General features: G+C 41.7%; 1 protein-coding gene across 3 annotated transcripts in view; it reads right to left on the reverse strand.

Annotated features, from left to right (window-relative positions):
* Nucleotides 1-19,202, reverse strand: part of TMEM254 (transmembrane protein 254) — a 60,633-nt gene that overhangs the window by 18,863 nt on the left and 22,568 nt on the right. The window contains exons 1-2 of one of the 3 annotated variants that reach the window (XM_058189523.1): nucleotides 7,698-7,912; nucleotides 4,588-4,691 (exon numbers count right to left, since the gene is read on the reverse strand). In XM_058189523.1, the coding sequence (XP_058045506.1) occupies nucleotides 4,588-4,691; nucleotides 7,698-7,808 (215 nt within the window). In that variant the 5' untranslated portion in view covers nucleotides 7,809-7,912. Of the gene's footprint in view, nucleotides 1-4,587; nucleotides 4,692-7,697; nucleotides 7,913-19,202 lie in introns of those variants that run through there. The other 2 variants (XM_058189526.1, XM_058189525.1) reach the window with 2 other exon arrangements.

The following is a 19,202-nucleotide window of genomic DNA, read 5'->3' on the forward strand; positions in this document are numbered from 1 at the left end:
GCCAACTCAGAAAACTCAAACTGCCCAAAGAGCTGCTGATTCAGTTCTACAAAGCAATTATTGAGTCTGTCATCTGCACCTCCATAACTGTCTGGTTTGGCTCTACAAACCAACAAGACAGACACAGACTTCAGAGGATAATTAGAAATGGAGAAAAAACAATGGCTACCAACATGCCTTCCATTGAGGATCTGTACGCTGCACAAGTCAAAAAGAGGGCTGTGAAAATATCTCCAGACCCCTCACATCCTGGACATAAATTGTTTCAACCATTACTCTCAAAACGATGCTATAGGGCACTACACACCAGAACAATTAGATACAATTTATTTTTTCCCCAAATGCCATCACTCTGCTTAACAACTAATTCCCACAACACTGTCAAATAATTTACTATTTGTATTACTATTATACTTCTCTTCTTTACTAGTGTCAATGTTCCAGAAAACCCCTCCTGTAGAAAAGATCTTTCTCTTCCTATTTATTACTATAACCATGCTGCTTGTATCTTTTAATGTATATTGTTTTTATTTGTTTCCTTGTAAGATTTGATAGCTTATTAGTAACCTTGACTGTCACTAAGTGTTGTATCTTTTCATTCTTGATGAATGTATTTTATTCTGCTTATGTACACTGAGAGCATATGCACCAAAGATAAATTCCTTGTGTGTCCAATCACACTTGGCCAATAAAAGAATTTTATTCTATTCATTCCTCTTAATCTTTCTTCTCCAAATTCAGATTATTGCCATGCTAACAGTTGATAACAGTTGTGTTGTGAGATATGTCTATGAGAACTTCCCAGCTGCTCTGGATGCAATACTTATTTGAAAGAAAACCAATCCTTAAAGCCAAAATATACTGGGAGTTGAGTTCTACCCTATATTATCTTTTTGCTTATTTTTATTGCATTCTCCATCACATAGAATAAGCCCTTTGATGAAGTCACCCACTGTTGGGTGATGGGTTACCTAGAACAAGGCACACATATTGAATATCTACACTCACTTGGCAAATTATTTTTTTACTATCTTCCCCAGAAGTCGTCTACAGAAGCATTCTTAAGGCTGAAAAATTCCTAAGTTTGATTCCTCAACTCTGAATTTCTCTGACTCCTGAGATGAACAGAATTTGGTCTCGCTTCTCTAGGAGGTTGAATGAGTCAGCATTGGCGCAGATTCTAGATTTCCTTTGTCTTCTGGTCAATTCTGACTTTGTAGTTTGTCTTGTTATTTGGCCTCAGGTCATTGAAAAAGTTTAGTCAACTGGGGGCATCAGTTAAGGGAAGGGCTCAGAAGGAAAAAGGCCTGAAGGAAAGTAGGTGAAAAAAGGAAGAGAAGGGGAAGTGTCTGTCCCAGATCATGCCAGACTAATCTTACTGCATTCTTTGACAAAGTGACAAAATTAGTGACCAGAGGAATGCTGTCGATATAATTTACTTGGACTTCAGTAAAGCATTTGATAAAGTAGACCATAACCTACTACTAGATAAAATAGAAAAATGTGGGTTAGACAGCACCACCACCAGATGGATTCATAACTGGCTGACCAACCGCACTCAACGTGTAGTCCTCAATGGAACTACATCCACATGGAAGGAAGTATGCAGTGGAGTACCCCAAGGCTCTGTTTTAGGCCCAGTACTCTTCAACATCTTCATCAATGACTTGGACGAGGGGATAGATGGGGAACTCATCAAATTTGCAGATGACACCAAGCTGGCAGGAATAGCCAACACTCCAGAAGATAGGCTCAAGATACAGAAAGATCTTGACAGACTTGAACATTGGGCGCTATCTAACAAAATGAAATTCAACAGTGAAAAAAGTAAGGTTCTACATTTAGGCCAAAAAAACAAAATGCACAGGTACCGGATATGTGGTACCTTGCTCAATAGTAGTACCTGTGAGAGGGATCTTGGAGTCCTAGTGGATAACCATTTAGATATGAGCCAGCAGTGTGCAGCAGCTGTTAAAAAAGCCAACACAGTTCTGGGCTGCATAAACAGAGGGATAGAATCAAGATCACGTGAAGTGTTAATACCACTTTATAATGCCTTGGTAAGGCCACACTTGGAATATTGCATCCAGTTTTGGTCGCCACGATGTAAAAAAGATGTTGAGACTCTAGAAAGAGTGCAGAGAAGAGCAACAAAGATGATTAGGGGACTGGAGGCTAAAACATATGAAGAACGGTTGCAGGAACTCGGTATTCCTAGTTTAATGAAAAGAAGGACTAGGGAAGACATGATAGCAGTGTTCCAATATCTCAGGGGTTGCCACAAAGAAGAGAGAGTCAAAACTATTCTCCAATGCACCTGAGGGTAGAACAAGACGCAATGGGTGGAAACTAATCAAGGAGAGATGCAACTTAGAACTAAGGAGAAACTTCCTGACAGTTAGAAAAATTAATCAGTGGAACAACTTGCCTGCAGAAGTTGTAAATGCTCCAACCCTGGAAATTTTTAAGAAAATGTTGGCTAACCATTTGTCTGAAATGGTGTAGGGTTTCCTGCCTGGGCAGGGGGTTGGACTAGAAGACCTCCAAGGTCCCTTCCAACTCTGTTATTATTATTGACCTGCAAAGCCCCTCTGGGATCTGTCCACATTTGATGGAACTCAGAAAACCATTTTGAGTTTTGTTTCTGATGACTTCCAAAACACCATGTTTGGTCATAGAAACATATTTCTGTGTTCTGTGTTGGGATAGCTTGACCTCTAAACATCATTCTGAGGGAAAAAAATCTTTGATTTCCATCATTCCCCATAATCCTAGTCTTTCCAAAACTGGGTTTCAAAACCCAGAAGTCAAGACATTGCTAAGAATTCTGAGAGTCGCAATAAACACCGCTGGAAGTTGGGAAACACTGCTCCAAACTGATCAGAGCCCAGTTTCTCTTGGCAAAGGTAACCAGCTTTCTCATTTCTCTTCTTGCAACAGGACAGTTCATTGCATTGCTATCTGTCAAGCATGTGTTAAATTCCAGCTAAGCTGATTTATTGCTGATACCTATAGACAAGAATCTGGTCACCTAAGGTCAGCGCTAAATTGCATTCAATAAGACTTAAGAGGGACGCGGTGGCTCAGTTGGCTAAGACTCTGAGCTTGTCGATCGAAAGGTTGGCAGTTCAGCAATTCGAATCCCTAGTGCCGCGTAATGGGATGAGCTCCCACTACTTGTCCCAGTTTCTGCCAACCTAGCAGTTCGAAAGCACATAAAAAATGGAAGTAGAAAAAATAGGGACCAGCTTTGGTGGGAAGGTAACAGGCTTCTGTGCGCCTTTGGCATTGAGTCATGCCAGTCACATGACCACGGATATGTCTTCAGACAGTGCTGGCTCTTCGGCTTTGAAACGGAGATGAGCACCATCCCCTAGAGTCAGGAACGACTAGCACATATGTGCGAGCGGAACCTTTACCTAAGATTTAACAAAATTCAAGAGGACGGGAAATCGACCATTATTTGTGGAAATGTAATGACTCCAGCACTCTTGACTCTGCCTTCGGGTTCTGTCTGTCTACACTGTCCTAAAAACTTTGTCCTCCTCAGCAAGATAAGCTGTCTAAAGATGCACATTACTTGTGTAATGCCTGCCTGTTTCCTGACCATCTGGAAACTAAGTTTCCTGCATGTCCATATAATTGTCTGGCTTGTTATGAGCTGTGCTGGTGCAGTGGTTAGAATGCAGTATTGTAGGCAAACTTTGCCCACAGCCTGATATTCGATCCTGACCAGCTTGAGGTTGACTCAGTCTTCCGTCCTTCTGAGGTCAGTAAAATGAGGACCCAGATTGTTGGGGGCAAGATGCTGACTCTGTAAACCACTTAGAGAGGGCTGTAAAGCACTATGATGCAATATATAAGTCTAAGTGCTAGTGCTATTGATTCAGCCTTCCATCCTTCCAAGGTGAATAAAATGAGGACCCAGATTGTCAGGGGCAAAAGGCTGACTCTATAACTGCATAGAGAGGGCTCTAAAGCACTGTGAAGCGGTATATAAGTTTAAGGCAGTGGTTCTCAACCTTTATAGTGCTGTGACCCCTTTAATACAATTCCCCACGATGTGGCGACACCAAAGTGCACCTCAGCAGCCGCAGAAGTGGAAAAAAAGCGGCAAACTGTTTTTTTGAATTTATCGCGCCTGAAGCCGTATTGGCTAACGATCTGAACTGCTTGCGATTGCCTTGAGGACGGAGGCATTAAAGCAGAGACTCCTCCCCTATTAAGTTTATCATGCCTGAAGCCAGATTAGGCTAGCCATTGGGAGTGATTGCAGCTGGCTTGAGAGGGAGACATCAGAACAAAGATTTCTCTCTTTTTTAATTCATCGCGCCTGAAGCCGAATTCGGCTAGCGATTTGAAGAGCCTGCAGCTGGCTTGTGGAGTCAACCATTGGAGCGCGATTCTTCGACTCGCAAGTGTACTTTCCATATTTCCGATGGTCTTAAGCGACCCCTGGCAAATCGTCATTCGACCCCCAACGGGGTCGCGACCCACAGGTTGAGAACCGCTGGTCTAAGGGCTATTGCTGTTAGCCAAATAATCCCTACAAGGAACGTGTGTCCCCAAATGTTGAAGTCAACTTACCCTACATGGAAAACACGTTTGTGGTTCTCCTGCAGATATTGTGTGAATCTTCCTAATGGACCCAGACCATCGTAGGGGATTCTGGAAGGGGCCAAGACAGCACACTGAAGAGAGAAAAGGGAAGGCCCATTTTATTAGCAACACTCAAGCTTCCCTCCAGATTGTTCTAACTTGCACACCGGTTCCCTTTTCAATCCCCTTGTCATCTTCACAACCAAATTTACAGGGTAGTAAGAAAAGAGGTACTTTCCATAACCTGTACACAATTGTGCAAACCAACAAAACTTTTTAAAAAAGGACATGGTTTATAAAATGTGCACCTTTCTAAAACGGGGCATTCAGCAAACAAAGATAATTCGTTGATAGAAGATGATAATAATAATAATTTAGCAAATGGCAAATACATGGTTCAAATGTTAATGTCCAGTCCACCCAGCCATTCAAGGACAGCCATTCAAGGACAAACACACAAAGGCAAATAAACTAAATTTCCTAATGTCATTTACTTCCAGGCTTTCTAAGCAGTTCTGCTACCCTATGGCTTCATTTCCATAAAAGAGAAAATAGAGGGAGTCCTTGACTTACGACCACAACTGGACCCCAAATTTATGCTGCTAAGCAAGACACAAAAAAATCCCCAAACAAACCTAGGGACTGTCTCCTCCTTTCTCTGCAATCCCGCCCCCTCCCCGGTTGCATATGATGGGGTTTGGTTCTGGGGACCAGCAAGTGGGGACAGGAGGGCTCAGGGCTTGGTGCACCATTCTACAAAGAATGCTGCGCTTTGCTGGCCTGCCTCCCTGCCGGCCACTGCAGCTTCTGCCTCCCTCCCTCCCTCCCTCCCTCCCTCTCTCTCTCTCTCAGCTCTCTACCTCTGCCTCTATCTCTCTACATCTACATCTATCGACATACCTCCTTTCTATATCTATCTAATCTCTCTCTCTCTCTCTGTGTATCTCTATCTCTATCTCAACTCTGTATCAGCGCTCGCTCTCTCTGTCTGTGTCTGCCTGTATCTCTGTATATTTATTTTATTTATTTTTGTCACAACAATATACATAAGCATCACACAAAATGGTTATATAGTATATAAACATATATATGAGGAAATATGAGGAAGTATAAGCATATACGTATAAGAATAAAAAAACAATAGGACAGGAATGGTAGGAACATTTGTGCTCTTATGCACGCCCCTTATAGTCCTTTTAGGAATGGGGTGAGGTCAACAGTGGATAGATTTTGGTTAAAGCTTTTGGGGTTATGAGAAGAGACCACAGAGTCAGGTAATGTGTTCCAAGCACTGATAACTCTGTTACAGAAGTCATATTTTCTGCAATCTAGATTGAAGCGGTTAACATTAAGTTTAAATCTATTGGTTGCTCTTGTATTATTGTAATTGAAGCTGAAGTAGTCTTTAACAGGAAGGACATTACAATAGATGATTCTATGAGTTAAACTTAGGTCTTGTCGAAGGCGACGGAGTTCCAAGTTTTCTAAGCCTAGGATTTCAAGTCTGGTGGGATAAGGTATTTTGTTGTATTCAGAGGAGTGGAGAACTCTTCTTGTAAAATATTTCTGGACACGTTCAATTGTATTGATGTCAGAAATGTGGTGTGGGTTCCAGACAGGCGAGCTGTATTCAAGGACTGGCCTAGCAAATGTTTTATATGCTCTGGTTAGTAGTGTAGTGTTTTTGGAAAAGAAGCTACGCAAGGTGTGTGTGTGTGTGTGTGTGTGTGTGCGTGCGCGTCTCAGCTCTCTCAGCTTTTTTTCTCTATGTCTGTCTCTACATCTACATCTATCTATATAGCTCTCTCTCTCTTTCTTAGCTCTCTACCTCTGCCTCTATCTATCTACATCTACATCTATCTATATACCACCCTCTATATCTATCTAATATATCTCTCTCTATCTGTGTATCTCTATCTCATCTCTCTCTCTCTGTGTCTCTACATTACATCTATCTACATACCTCCTTTCTATATCTATCTAATCCAGGGGTGTCCAAACTTGGCCCCTTGAAGAGTGGTGGACTTCAACTCCCAGAATTCCCCAGCCAGCATGAGCTATAAATTTGAGCAAGTTGCTGGCTGGGGAATTCTGGAAGTTGAAGTCCACCACTCTTCAAGGGGCCAAGTTTGGACATCCCTGATCTAATCTCTCTCTCTCTCTCTCTCTCTCTCTCTCTCTCTCTCCATCTACATCTATCTACATACCTCCTTTTATTTTATTTTATTTTATTTTATTTATTTTGTCAGAACATCACACAAAAGATTATATAGTATATAAACATATATATATGAGTAAATATTAGGAGGTATAAGCATATATATAGATATAGGAAGAAGAAAAGAAAAACAATAGGACAGGAACGGTAGGCACGTTTGTGCGCTTATGCACGCCCCTTACAGACCTCTTAGGAATGGGGTGAGGTCAGTAGTAGAAAGTTTTTATATCCTTTCTATATCTAATCTCTCTCTGTGTATATTTCTATCTCTATCTCAGCTCTCTCTCTCTGTGTGTGTCTCTACAATACATCTACACCTATCTACATACCCCCCCTCTATGTCTGTCTCTCTACATCTACATCTATCTACATACCTCCTTTCTATATCTAATCTCTCTCTCTCTATCTCTCTATCTGTATATTTCTATCTCTCTCTCAGCTCTCTGTCTCTCTACAGCTACATCTATCTACATCCTCCCCCCCCCTCTCTCTCTCTCTCTGTGTGTGTATCTATATCTCTCTATCTCAACTCTCAGCTCTGTCTGTCTCTCTACATCTACATCTATCTACATCCCCCCTCTCTCTCTGTGTGTGTGTGTGTGTGTATCTATATCTCTCTATCTCAACTCTCAGCTCTCTCTCTGTCTCTCTACAGCTACATCTATCTACATCCCCCCCTCTCTCTCTCCGTGTGTGTGTGTGTATCTATATCTCTCTATCTCAGCTCTCTCAGCTCTGTCTGTCTCTCTACATCTACATCTACATCTATCTACATACACACGCACCCTCTGTGTCAGCTCTCTCTCTATGTCTGTCTCTGCCTCTATCTATCTACATCGACACCTGTGTGTATATCTCTCCCTCCCCGTCCCCTCCTTACGCCGTAGTACAGCATGGCGCCGACGATCACCACCACGAGGAACGGTCTGGTCCTTCGGAAGTAGGTGGCCGGGTCGTGGGAACGAGCGGCCGACGCCGACCGGGACGCCATTCTCCTCCGGGTTGGCTCTGCCCACGGCTGCCCGAGCCAGGCCGGCCCCGAGGAGGAGCCCGTTCCGCCTCCCGCCCTGCTCCGAGATGCGCTGCTCCGCCTTTGCCTTCGCGGGATGGCAGAGGCGGGTCGGGCGAGGATGGGAGGAGGGCGCACGTGGGAATGCCTCCCTCGGGACCCGGTGGGTGGGTAGGTGGGACTAGTTGGGGGGTGATTCCGGCTTCTTTTGCAGCAGTCCGGAGGATTGCTCCGCCTTTTCTCTCCGGAGGGGGCTTTAGTTGGGGGTGGGTTTTTTTAGGGGGGGAGGGGGGACGTCCCTCTATCTATTTTTCTATGAAATTAAAAAAGAAAAATAAATCACTCGCGTGCTTTAGGTAACCCACCTGGCGAGGCAACCCATTTCCCAAGGATGATGGGTCGGGATTAAATGGACTTTTGAGGGGGGTTTAAATCTGTCTGTCTGTCTGTCTATGTATCCATCCATTCATCCACCCATCCAACTATCCATCCATCCATCTTCTTATTTGCTTACTTATTTACTTACATATTTATTTATTTAACCAGCTTTATTATGTAGACATAAAGATACATAAAGACAACTCAAGGTGCTGAACGTACCTAATACTCCTCCTTCCTCCTATTTTCACCACCACCACCACCACGTTGGGGTTGGGCAGAGAGAGAGAGAGAGAGCAAGTGTGGTTCAGATTCCTCCAGTTGGCTTTCATGACTAAGGTGGGACTTGAACTCAGGGCCTCCTTAACCACATGATCATACTTTTCTGCTTGGGGTTGAGGGATCAAAGTGATTTGAGCAGCACTGTATAAACGCGGATCCTTTTTCCGTGTGTCTCAAAATACTTTCAAACCGAGCAATAAAAAGACAAATCTAAAAAGAAAAAGAAAAAGGGAGAAGAAAGGAGGAGAACAAAAGGCCAGAAAAAGAAAATGTGGAAAGTAAAAAATAAAACAGGAAAGAAAAAAACTATGAAAACGAAAGTCAGGAAAATAAGTCACTTGCGAACTTCCTTTGCAACAAAAATGAACAACTTCCTTCATGTTACACAAATTCCAGTCCTTGTCTAGCTTCCTTTTCAATGCCCCAACTCATCAATCATCACTTCACTTTTCTCTGTTTTAGTTTTCCATTCTTTTAAAAAGCTACATATTATTATTATTATTATTATTATTATTATTATTATTATTATTATTATTATTATTATTATTATTATTATTTATTAGATTTTTATACCGCCCTTCTCCCGAAGGACTCAGGGCGGTTTACAGCCATAATAAGAAACAACAGCAATATACACATAAAACCATAATTTAAAAAACTTATTATACAAATGGCCGAATTAAAACATTTAGAATAAAACCCCAATTTTAAAATGTTAAAACATTAAAACTAATTAAAATCCTATCAAAATCCTATGCCAGTCCTGCGCGAACAAACAAATAGGTCTTCAGCTCTCGGCGGAAAGTCCAAAGGTCTGGCAGTTGCCGAAGTCCAGGGGGAAGTTCGTGGTTTTATATTTTTTTTAGATATTGGTTTTATCTCTGACCGAAGCAAAGCTGGCTGAGGAATTCTGGGAGTTGAAGTCCACAAGTCTTAAAGTTGGAGACTCCTGCTCCAGGGTGAGAATTTAGGCATATAAAAATCTTGGTGTCCTTTCCATGAAAATTTGCTCTTGACAAATTAGAGTGAATTTTGAAAGAAACTGAATCCAATCTGTTGGATGGATAGCGATTCCTGCTATGACATGGCATTTTACGTTAGACAAGATCGATAGTTTTGCCCATTTTTAACCCACATTTGACATTTCTAGCCTTTCAGAATGAAAAGTACACATTTAGACTGGGTGAAACCAGGCTTAATAGCAGTGACTGGGAGAGGGATCTTGGAGTCTTAGTGGACAATCGGCTAAATATGAGCCAGCAGTGTGCAACGGCAGCCAATAAAGCCAATGCAATCCTAAATTGCATTAACAGAGGGATACAATCAAGATCAAGTGAGGTACTAGTACCACTCTATAAAGCCTAAATAAGACCACATCTAGAATACTGCATCCAGTTTTGGTCACCAGACTATAAAAAAGATGTTGAGACTCAAGAAAAAGTGCAGAGAAAAGCAACCAAGATGATTAGGGGACTGGAGACTAAAACATATGAAGAACGGTTATAAGCCGTAATAGCCGTAATAGCTCAGGTAATAGCTCAGGCCGTAATAGCTCAGGCTCTTAGAAGCCTGTTATTAGAACACAGTAGCCTGCAATTACTGCAGGTTCAAGCCTGGCCCGAGGTTGACTCAGCCTTCCATCCTTTATAAGGTAGGTAAAATGAGGACCCAGATTGTTGGGGGGGCAATAAGTTGACTTTGTAAATATACAAATACAATGAGACTATTGCCTTATACACTGTAAGCCGCCCTGAGTCTTCGGAAAATGGCGGGATATAAATGTAAATAATAATTTAAAAAAAAAATAAGAACTGGGCATGGCTAGTCTAGTGAAGAGAAGAACTAAGGGGAGACATGATAGCCATTTTCCAATATTTGAGGGGCTTTAACAGAGAGGAAGGGGGTCAACCTATTTTCCAAAGCACCTGAAGGCTAGACAAGGAATAATGGATGGAAACTGACCAAGGAGAGATTCAAAGCTAGAAATGAGGAGGAACTTTTTGACAGTGAGAACAATCAACCAATGGAACAGAAGTTGCCTTCGGAAGTTGTGGGAGCTTCATCACTTGAGACTTTCAAGAAAAAATTGGACTGCCATTTGTCAGAAATGATGTAGGGTCTCCTGCTCGAATAGGGAGCGGGGGTTGGACTAGATGACCTATAAAGTCCCTTCCAAGTCTGTTAATCTGTTAAATCTCCTGTTCCACTAAAACCATTAATTTTTATTTGCCATGGGAGAATTCACCTTGGTACAGATTCGCTTCTTATTTTGGAGGTTGCAGTCTTGCAAATTTGGAGCTAATTTTTTTTTGTTTGTTTGTTTGGGCATGAGATATGTTTTTAATGCATTATATCTGCAGTTTCAGAACATTTTGAATTTCTCCAGATTGAAAGCAGCAAGGAGGGGGAAAAGCTCTGCCTGTTTTAAAAAAAAGAGCACCAGGGGGCAGTGTTTCCCTAAAAAGACATTTTGGGTCCAGACAGATCTTTAAAAGTGTAAACATGAATACTTTGAATAAACACACAAAAAAAGTGTTTTCCCGCCCCCCCCCCCATTGTGTTTCCTTTTTAACCTTGGAGAGATGAAATGTATTAAAAAATGAAAGAAAAAAAATCAAAGTAGGGTTTTCAACGGTGAAAAGGATAAGATACGGAGATTCTCGAGCTGTTTTGATTAAACTTCTCTCTTTATATCCCACCAGTATTATTTTTATAAACAATGAAGTGGTGAGCTTATCTAATACATCTTCTTCCTCCTATTTTCCCCACAACAACCCAACTCTGTGACACAACAACCCAACTCCCCTAATCATCTTGGTTGTTCTTCTCTGCACTTTTTCTAGAGTCTCAACGTCTTTTTTATAGTCTGGCCTAAAGTTACTCAACTGACATTCAAACCTAAGATGGGACTTGAACTCAGAGACTCCTAGTTTCCAGCCTCAACCACTAGGCCTCTCCTTGTTGGCGGCCTTTGATTCATGAGATAAATGACCAGATTTCAACACTCCTCCTCCCCTTCCCTCTTGTCTGGATGATGTAACATCACATTCACATCTTTGATTTGATTATAACCATCCACAGAGCATATTATTAATGGATATAAATGGATTAAAGGATGTAAATTTGCCCTCCCCATCTTTGGAGAACGCCTTCTGGAATGACGGCCTTGATCATTCTTGATCAAGAAATGATTTCTTGCTCAGATTTGAGGTAAAGCACATGGCTTGTGGTAGGTAAGACAAATAGTGAGCAAAGTAAATGGCCTACATTTAAGTAAACAAACAAACCCAGATCCACAAATATAGAATACGTAGTCCTAGTGGACAATCAATTACCATACTTTTCAGAGTATAAGACGCACTTTTTTAACCCCTAAAAGAGAGTGGAAATGTTTGTGTGTTTTATACACCGAATACAACAATTTTTTGGCCTCCTGAAGCCCCACCCCGCGCATCCTGTTTTTGCGAAAAACAGGCCCGTTTTTTTGCAAAAACGGGGCCCTTTTTTTTCACAAAAACAGGGCACACAGAGGCTTTGGGAGGCCTGCAGAGTGTTCCTGTGGGCTGGGGAGGGCAAAAGCTTTTTTTTCCCTCTTGCTTACCTCTGAAATTTTCGTGCATTTTACACACCAATGCGTCTTATGGTTTGAAAAATATGGTAAATATAAGCCGGCAGTGTGTTACAGCCACCCAAAAAGCCAATGCAATCCTGGACTGCATCCACAGAGGGATAGCATCAAGATCATGTGAAGTGTTAGTACCACTTTATATGGCACTATTTGGGCCACATTTTATACAGGTAATCCTTGATTCACGAAGGGGAAGAGGGGAACCAATTTATCAGCTCCTGGTCCATCCGGCTAAAATGGGACATGTAGAAGTCATTGAGGTTGAAGACTAGAAGACCTCTCAAGGTCCCTGGCTTCTGATTTTTTTTTTATTTTTTTTTTGGAAGACTGGCTAAGTCCTGCCTGTCTCCATTTTCAGTTGGGTATTCCACAAATAGATTGCTATCAGTTTAACAAGGTGAGTCATGATTTCCATCTGGTGAATAAAGGCGAATCTTTTGAAGAACAGCTTGAAGTCTCAAGATTGTACTCTTGGAAAGAGAGTTGCATTTGCAAATTAGGCAGCTGTTCTTCTCCAGGTTTAAGCTGAACTTCTGGTGAAATTTTCCATCGTCTGAGTCAGAAACAAAAAACAAAGATACAATGAATAGCTCTTTATGGAGCTATCACTGAGAGGGTTGCCCAGAAATGAACCAGATTCCTGAAGGTTTAAGATTAAACCTTCACTTATTATAAAGCCATCAATAACTGAGTGTTTTGGGATTTTTTTTGCTTTTTGGTACTGTCCATGGGGTTTGCGAACTAAAGTGCCTATAGTCAAGGCTATGGTTTTCCCAGTTGCAATGTATGGCTGTGAAAGTTGAACCATAAGGAAGGCTGAGCACCAAAGAATTGAGGGCTTTGAACTCTGGTGCTGGAGAAGACTCCTGAGAGTCCCTTGGACTGCAAGGCGATCAAACCGATCAGTCCTAGAGGATGTCAACCCTGACTGCTCTTTAGAAGGCCAGATCCTGAAGATGAAACTCAAATACTTTGAATGAGAAGGAAGGACTCACTGGAGAAGAGCCTAATGCTGGGAAAGACGGAGGGCCAAAGAAGAAGGGGACGGCAGAGAATGAGGTGGCTGGATGGAGTCACTGAAGCAGTCGGCATGAGCTTAAATGGACTCCAGGAGATTTGGTAGAGGATAGGAAGGCCTGGAGGAATATTGTCCATGGGGTCGCAATGGGTCGGACATGACTTCGCGACTAACAACAACAACTGAGTTTTAAATTGGAGGCCTTGTATTGTGTCCTCAAGTCCCTGAACTCCACCACCCCAACTCACAGTCTCAGAACACACACAAATGCATTGAGAAATGATTCCCGAAGACATCTGAGAGTCTAAGACCAAGAATAATTTTAGGTCTTTTTACTAACATTGCTTGTGTCGACTCTTTTTTTCACTCATCCCCTGAATTCCACCTCAGGATGATTTGCATTAAGTAGTGTTGATGATTACTAAAATCAAGTTGGTGTCTGTGGCTAAAAGCACTAGAAGACTATGAATTTTAGTCCTGCTGGCTTCTATAACAAAACCAGTTGTGTGACCTTGGGTGAGTCATTCTTTCAGTACTAGACAAAAATCACCATTCACAAATCTGGTCAAGAAAACGGCAGGGACTTGTCCAGACAATCGCCAGAAATCAAAAACTGTCTCAAAGGTATTTGTACATCTTCACACACACAAACTGGAGGAGGGGAGCCCCAATTATGCATAAGAATAGAATTGGAAAGGACCTTGGAGATCTTCTAGTTCAACCCACTGCTCAGGCAGGAAACCCTATGCCAATTCAGACAAACGGCTGTCCAGTCTCTTCTTAAAAACCTCTAGTGTTCGAGCATTCACAACTTCTGAAAGCAAGCCGTTCCACTGATTTAATTGTTCTGTCAGGAAATTTCTCCTTAGTTCTAGGTTGCTTCTCTCCTTGATTAGTTTCCATCCGTTGCTTCTTGTCCTGCCTTCTGGTACTTTGGAGAATAGACTGAGCCCCTCTTCTTCGTTGAACCCCCTCAAGTATTGGAAGACTGCTATCTTTTCATAGACTACTCATCCCTAATCCTTCTTTTCACTAGACCAGACACACCCAGTTCCTTCTCTCTCTCTCTCTCTCTCTGTCTCTGTCTCTGTCTCTCTCTCTCTCTCTCTCTCTCTCTCTCTCTCTCTCTCTCTCTCTCTCTCCATACACACACACACATACATATATGTAAATTTTCTATATTTTAGAAAATTATATTATTATCTAAAATAATTCTATATTTTATTCTATATGTTAATAGAAAGAGCAACTTATTCAAAAGCCATATAAACAGTGTGCTGTTTGGTTACAATTCTTTTGAGTAATACTCATAGCAATAATAATATTCTCTAGTAGTAACCTTGTAATGACAGTGCTCTCCCCCATAATATTAATACATATTAATTATTAATACTGATCAACATTAATAAGTTAACAATAAAATCAATTTTTCTCTTGTGATTTGAGGAGTTCTAACTTCTGTTTCTCTTATTTAACCATCGATAGAAGAGATCCCCTATCCCAAAATATTCAGTGTCTTCCTTGTCTTTAATTTCAAGTGTTAGCCTATTCATTCCTGCACATTCTAAGATTTGTGCTAAGATTTGCGAGGGATCTCCTCGCCCTGCCAATGTTGTGCAAACTTGATTCTGGCCGCTGTTAACACATGTACTATTAAATATGCATTCCTTTTACTGTATTTTTCTGGGATAATGCCCAACAGAAATATTTCCGGTTTTAAATCTATACGTTCCTTTATCGTTTTTTTTCTATTCAGGTGTGTATTTTAGTCCAATGTTCTTTTGCTTTCGGGCATGTCCACTTGTGGTAGTACGAGTCCGGGGTTTGGTTGCACTTCCAACACTTGGCAGACATTTTCTTAAACATTCTTCTTCTTAAGGTCTGAAATTTCTTCCAAAATCAAAAGAAGACCCCACCCCCACCCACCCTCCTTAGCCAACAAACCCCGTCAAGTTTGCAGGCAGTCGATTGCTCCATCAGAAGCCGGATTAATGTTTCATCTGCCTTAAAGACAATGAGGTTCAAAAGGGCTTTATGTTTTATTTCAGGCCCTGAGAAAGTGCTAAACAGGAATAATTCAGCAAACAAAGATAATCAGGCGATAGAAGAGGACAATAATAGCGCTCATGATCAAGAGAGCCAAACTGCTAAATTCCTCTCCTTTGGGGAGGGAAATAATTAAATAAAAACCTTGAGACTGTCTCCTCTAGGACTCCGTGGATCACCTGATATGAAACAAAGACACAAAGGCAGATAAATTAAATTTCCTAATGTCATTTCCTTCCGGGATATCTATTCCCAGTTATGCTATTCTAGAGTAGGGGTCTCCAACCTTGGCAACTTTAAGACTTGCGGGCTTCAACTCCCAGAATTCCTCAGACAGCTTTGCTGTCTGAGGAATTCTGGGATTGAAGTCCGCAAGTCTTAAAGTTGTCAAGGTTGGAGACCCCTGCTCTAGAGCATCATTTCCATAAAATATAAAAGGGAGGGAGTCCTTGTCTTACGACCACAACCGGACCGCCCCCAAAATTGATGCCGCTAAGTGAGACATTTGTTAAGTGAGCTTTTGCCACAGTTTTGCCCCATTTAGCGAACTTTCTTGCACTGTTAAAGTGCATCACCGCAGAAGTTCAGATAGTCACATGGTCATTTAGCGAATCTGGCTTCCGTATTTATTTATTTATTTATTTATTTATATTTCTATACCGCCCTTCTCCCGAAGGACTCAGGGCGGTTTACAGCCATATTAAAAACAATTTTTACACACACTAAAATAATTTAAAATGAAATATTTAAATTTAGGCTGATTCCTTAAAACCCATTTAAAATTCCCAGTTAAAACTATCAGGCCAGTCCTGCACGATGAAACAGCCATGTTTTCAGCTCACGTCGGAAAGTCCGGAGATCAGGGAGTTGGCGAATACCTGGTGGTAATTCGTTCCAGAGGGTTGGGGCCCCCACAGAGAAGGCCCTCCCCCTGGGGGTCACCAGCCGACATTGTCTAGCCGATGGTACCCCGAGGAGGCTCACTCTGTGGGAGCGCACTGGTCTCTGGGAGGGCGTCGGTCGCAGTAGGCGGTCCCGTAAATAGCCAGGTCCCATGCCATGAAGCGCTTTAAAGGTGGTAACCAGTACCTTGAATTGCACCCAGTACCTTGAATTGCATTGGTTTTACTTGTCAGGAAGGTCACAAAAGGGGATCACGTGACTCTGGGACACTGTGACCATCATAAATGTGAGTCAGCTGCTGTGAGTAAAATGTGAGTAAACTGATTTTAAATTTAATATCAGCAGCGAGATTATTGGTTGTGCAATATTGGAAGAAAGAAGACTTGCCTACAATTGAAGAATGGACACTTAAAGTATTGAACTTAGCAGAAATGGTAAAAATTTCAGCGCATTTGAAAGACTATTCACAAGAAAGATATATATTGGAATGGAGAAATTGGATTGATTATATTCAAAACAAATATCAGACTAAAAAGTATCAAATAGCTTATGAGTGATTGTAGGAATTGCATTGTATTAGTGTATTTGTTTAAATGGGAAAGGGGAGTTAAGGTTGCAAAGGGGAAAGGAGAAGTAATGGGTGATGGTTTATTGTTGTATTTTAGCTTATGATTGTTAGATGTAATACCCTGTATTTTGCTCTGGGAAGTCTGTGGGGAGGGGGAGGGTTGAGGGGAGGGCGGAGGGAGGTGGGGGGGGATAACTGTTGAAAAAAAAAATTTTGTAAAACTTTTTCAATAAAATAAATAAATAAATAAATAAATGTGAGTCAGCTGCCAAGCATCTCAGCTTTGGTTATGTGATCATGGGGATGCTGCAACGGTCGTAAGTGTGAAAAACGGCCATAAGTCACTGTTTTTCAGTGTTTTTCATTGTAAGTTCATTCAGTTTTTCATGGTAAATTTGAAGGGTCACTAAACAAACTATTGCAGTTTGCATGTTACCTTTAGGCGTGTTGCTTTTCCAACCAACCAAACACACACACAAATAAATTAACCCTACTAAAGGGGCCAAGTTCCCATCGTGATCCTGATCAGTTAATATGTAAACTCTGAAATGCATTGTTGACCCTGCTGTCTGGATCACTGCCAAAGCTGAGTGAGGAAAGTTAAGCATTTAGTAGCATTGTAGGCTGACACTTCTAAAAATCTCCTCCTCCTCCTCTTCCTCCTCCTCTTCCTCCTCTTCTTCTTCTTCCTCCTCCTCCTCTTCTTCCTCCTCCTCCTCCTTTTTCTTCCTTCTCCTTCTTCTTCTCCTCCTCTTCTTCCTCCTCCTCCTCCCCTCCTCCTCCTCCTCTCCTCCTCCTCCTCCTGGCTTTCCCCTTGACTTTACTTGTCAGAAGGTCACAAAAGGTGATCACATGATCCCAGGACACTGCAACTATTGTAAATATTAGTCAATTGCAAGCATTTCAATTTTCATCATGTACCGTAACCATGGGGATACTGCAACAATCATAAGTGTGAAAAACAACCATAAGTCACAATTTTCAGTGCTGTTGTAACTTCAAATGGTCACTAAATGTAACTCGAGGATTACCTGTATTTCTTCATTCTACTGGTTGCACCCTTTCAGTATTATTATCATCGTCATCATTTTTTATTCATTAAACATGAAACTCCATCAACTGAACATTTAAAAATGCACCACAAATACCATAGACCGGCAGTGATGGTTGATATGGGTTGCTGCCAGCATCCTAGGTATCAACCAAGTATCTTCTTAAAATTTACAATGGACCTGGGATTCGCAGATCTGGATGTTTGACGGTGTTACAAATATCGTCGCAGAATGGAAACTGTTCCCAATAAAGCTGCCTTTTTGCAATTGACTGATGGCGAATTTGTCAATGCCAATGATGGTGTTCAAGTGGCTCTCCAGTTGTTTTGGGATTCCATCCAAGGCACCTATTATTATTGGTACTACCCTTGCTTGCCTTTGCCATAGTCGTTCTATCTCTACTTGTAGGTCTTTGTATTTTGATATCTTCTCCAGTTCTTTCTCTTCTATTCTGCTGTCTCCAAGCACTGCCACATCCACTATTCAGAATTTTGTGTCTTTCTTATCGACAGTTGTTAAGTCTGGGGTGTTATGTGGCAGGTTGTTTATTATATCATCATCATCATCATCTCTATTCCTTTGCAAGTACAGTGAGCACTTCTATACCGGAGATAAACTCTTTGTGTGTCTAAACCCACTTGGCCAAAAAAGTGTTGAGAGACATACAATAATCCTGATGAATGATTTGAGATACATCAGGAGCAGGGGTGAAATGTAAAATTTTTTACTACCGGTTCCGTGGGCGTGGCTTGGTGGTGGGGTAATGTGACTGGGTGGGTGTGGCCAACTTTTTTTTTTACTTATAAAAGCATTTTTTCTGTAACCTCTTCGGCTGAAGAGGTTGTAAAAAAATGCTTTTAAAAGCCTCTGATGATCAGGCAACTCAGCTGGGATCACCAGAGGAGCCTTTTAAAAACTTTTAAAGGTTCTGACAATCCCAGCTGAGTTGCCTGATTGCCAGAACTTTTTAAAAGCATTTTTTTACAACCTCTTCAGCCGAAGAGGTTGTAGAAAAAAATGCTTTTAAAAGGTTCTGACGATCCCAGCTGAGCCGCGTGATCATCAGAGGCTTTGATCTCCAAAGGTCCTAGGGGAGGATGAGAGTTTATGGATAGTTAGCATATGTTTAGTTTATGATTGTTAGATGTTTGTTATACCCTGTATTTTGCTCTGGGAAGTCTGGAGGGGGGTGGGGGTAAAGGGGGGAGGGGGGAAGGGGGGAGTTTAGGGGAGGGGGAAAGAGGGGAGATATTTGTTAAAATATCTGTTAAATTATCTGTTAAGATATTTGTTAAAATATCACGTTGCTCCCATATAACACCTATCCTGCGCGGCCTGCACTGGCTGCCGGTAGCCTTCCGGGTGCAATTCAAGGTGCTAGTGCTCACCTTTAAAGCGCTCCATTTACGAGACTGCCTTCTGCCACCGATAGCCTCCCAATGACCTGTGCGCAGCCAAACAGTGTCGGCTGGTGGCCCCCAGGGGGAGAGCCTTCTCTGTG

This window comes from Ahaetulla prasina, chromosome 6 (assembly GCF_028640845.1).
Source record: "Ahaetulla prasina isolate Xishuangbanna chromosome 6, ASM2864084v1, whole genome shotgun sequence".
Taxonomy (NCBI): Eukaryota; Metazoa; Chordata; class Lepidosauria; order Squamata; family Colubridae; genus Ahaetulla; species Ahaetulla prasina.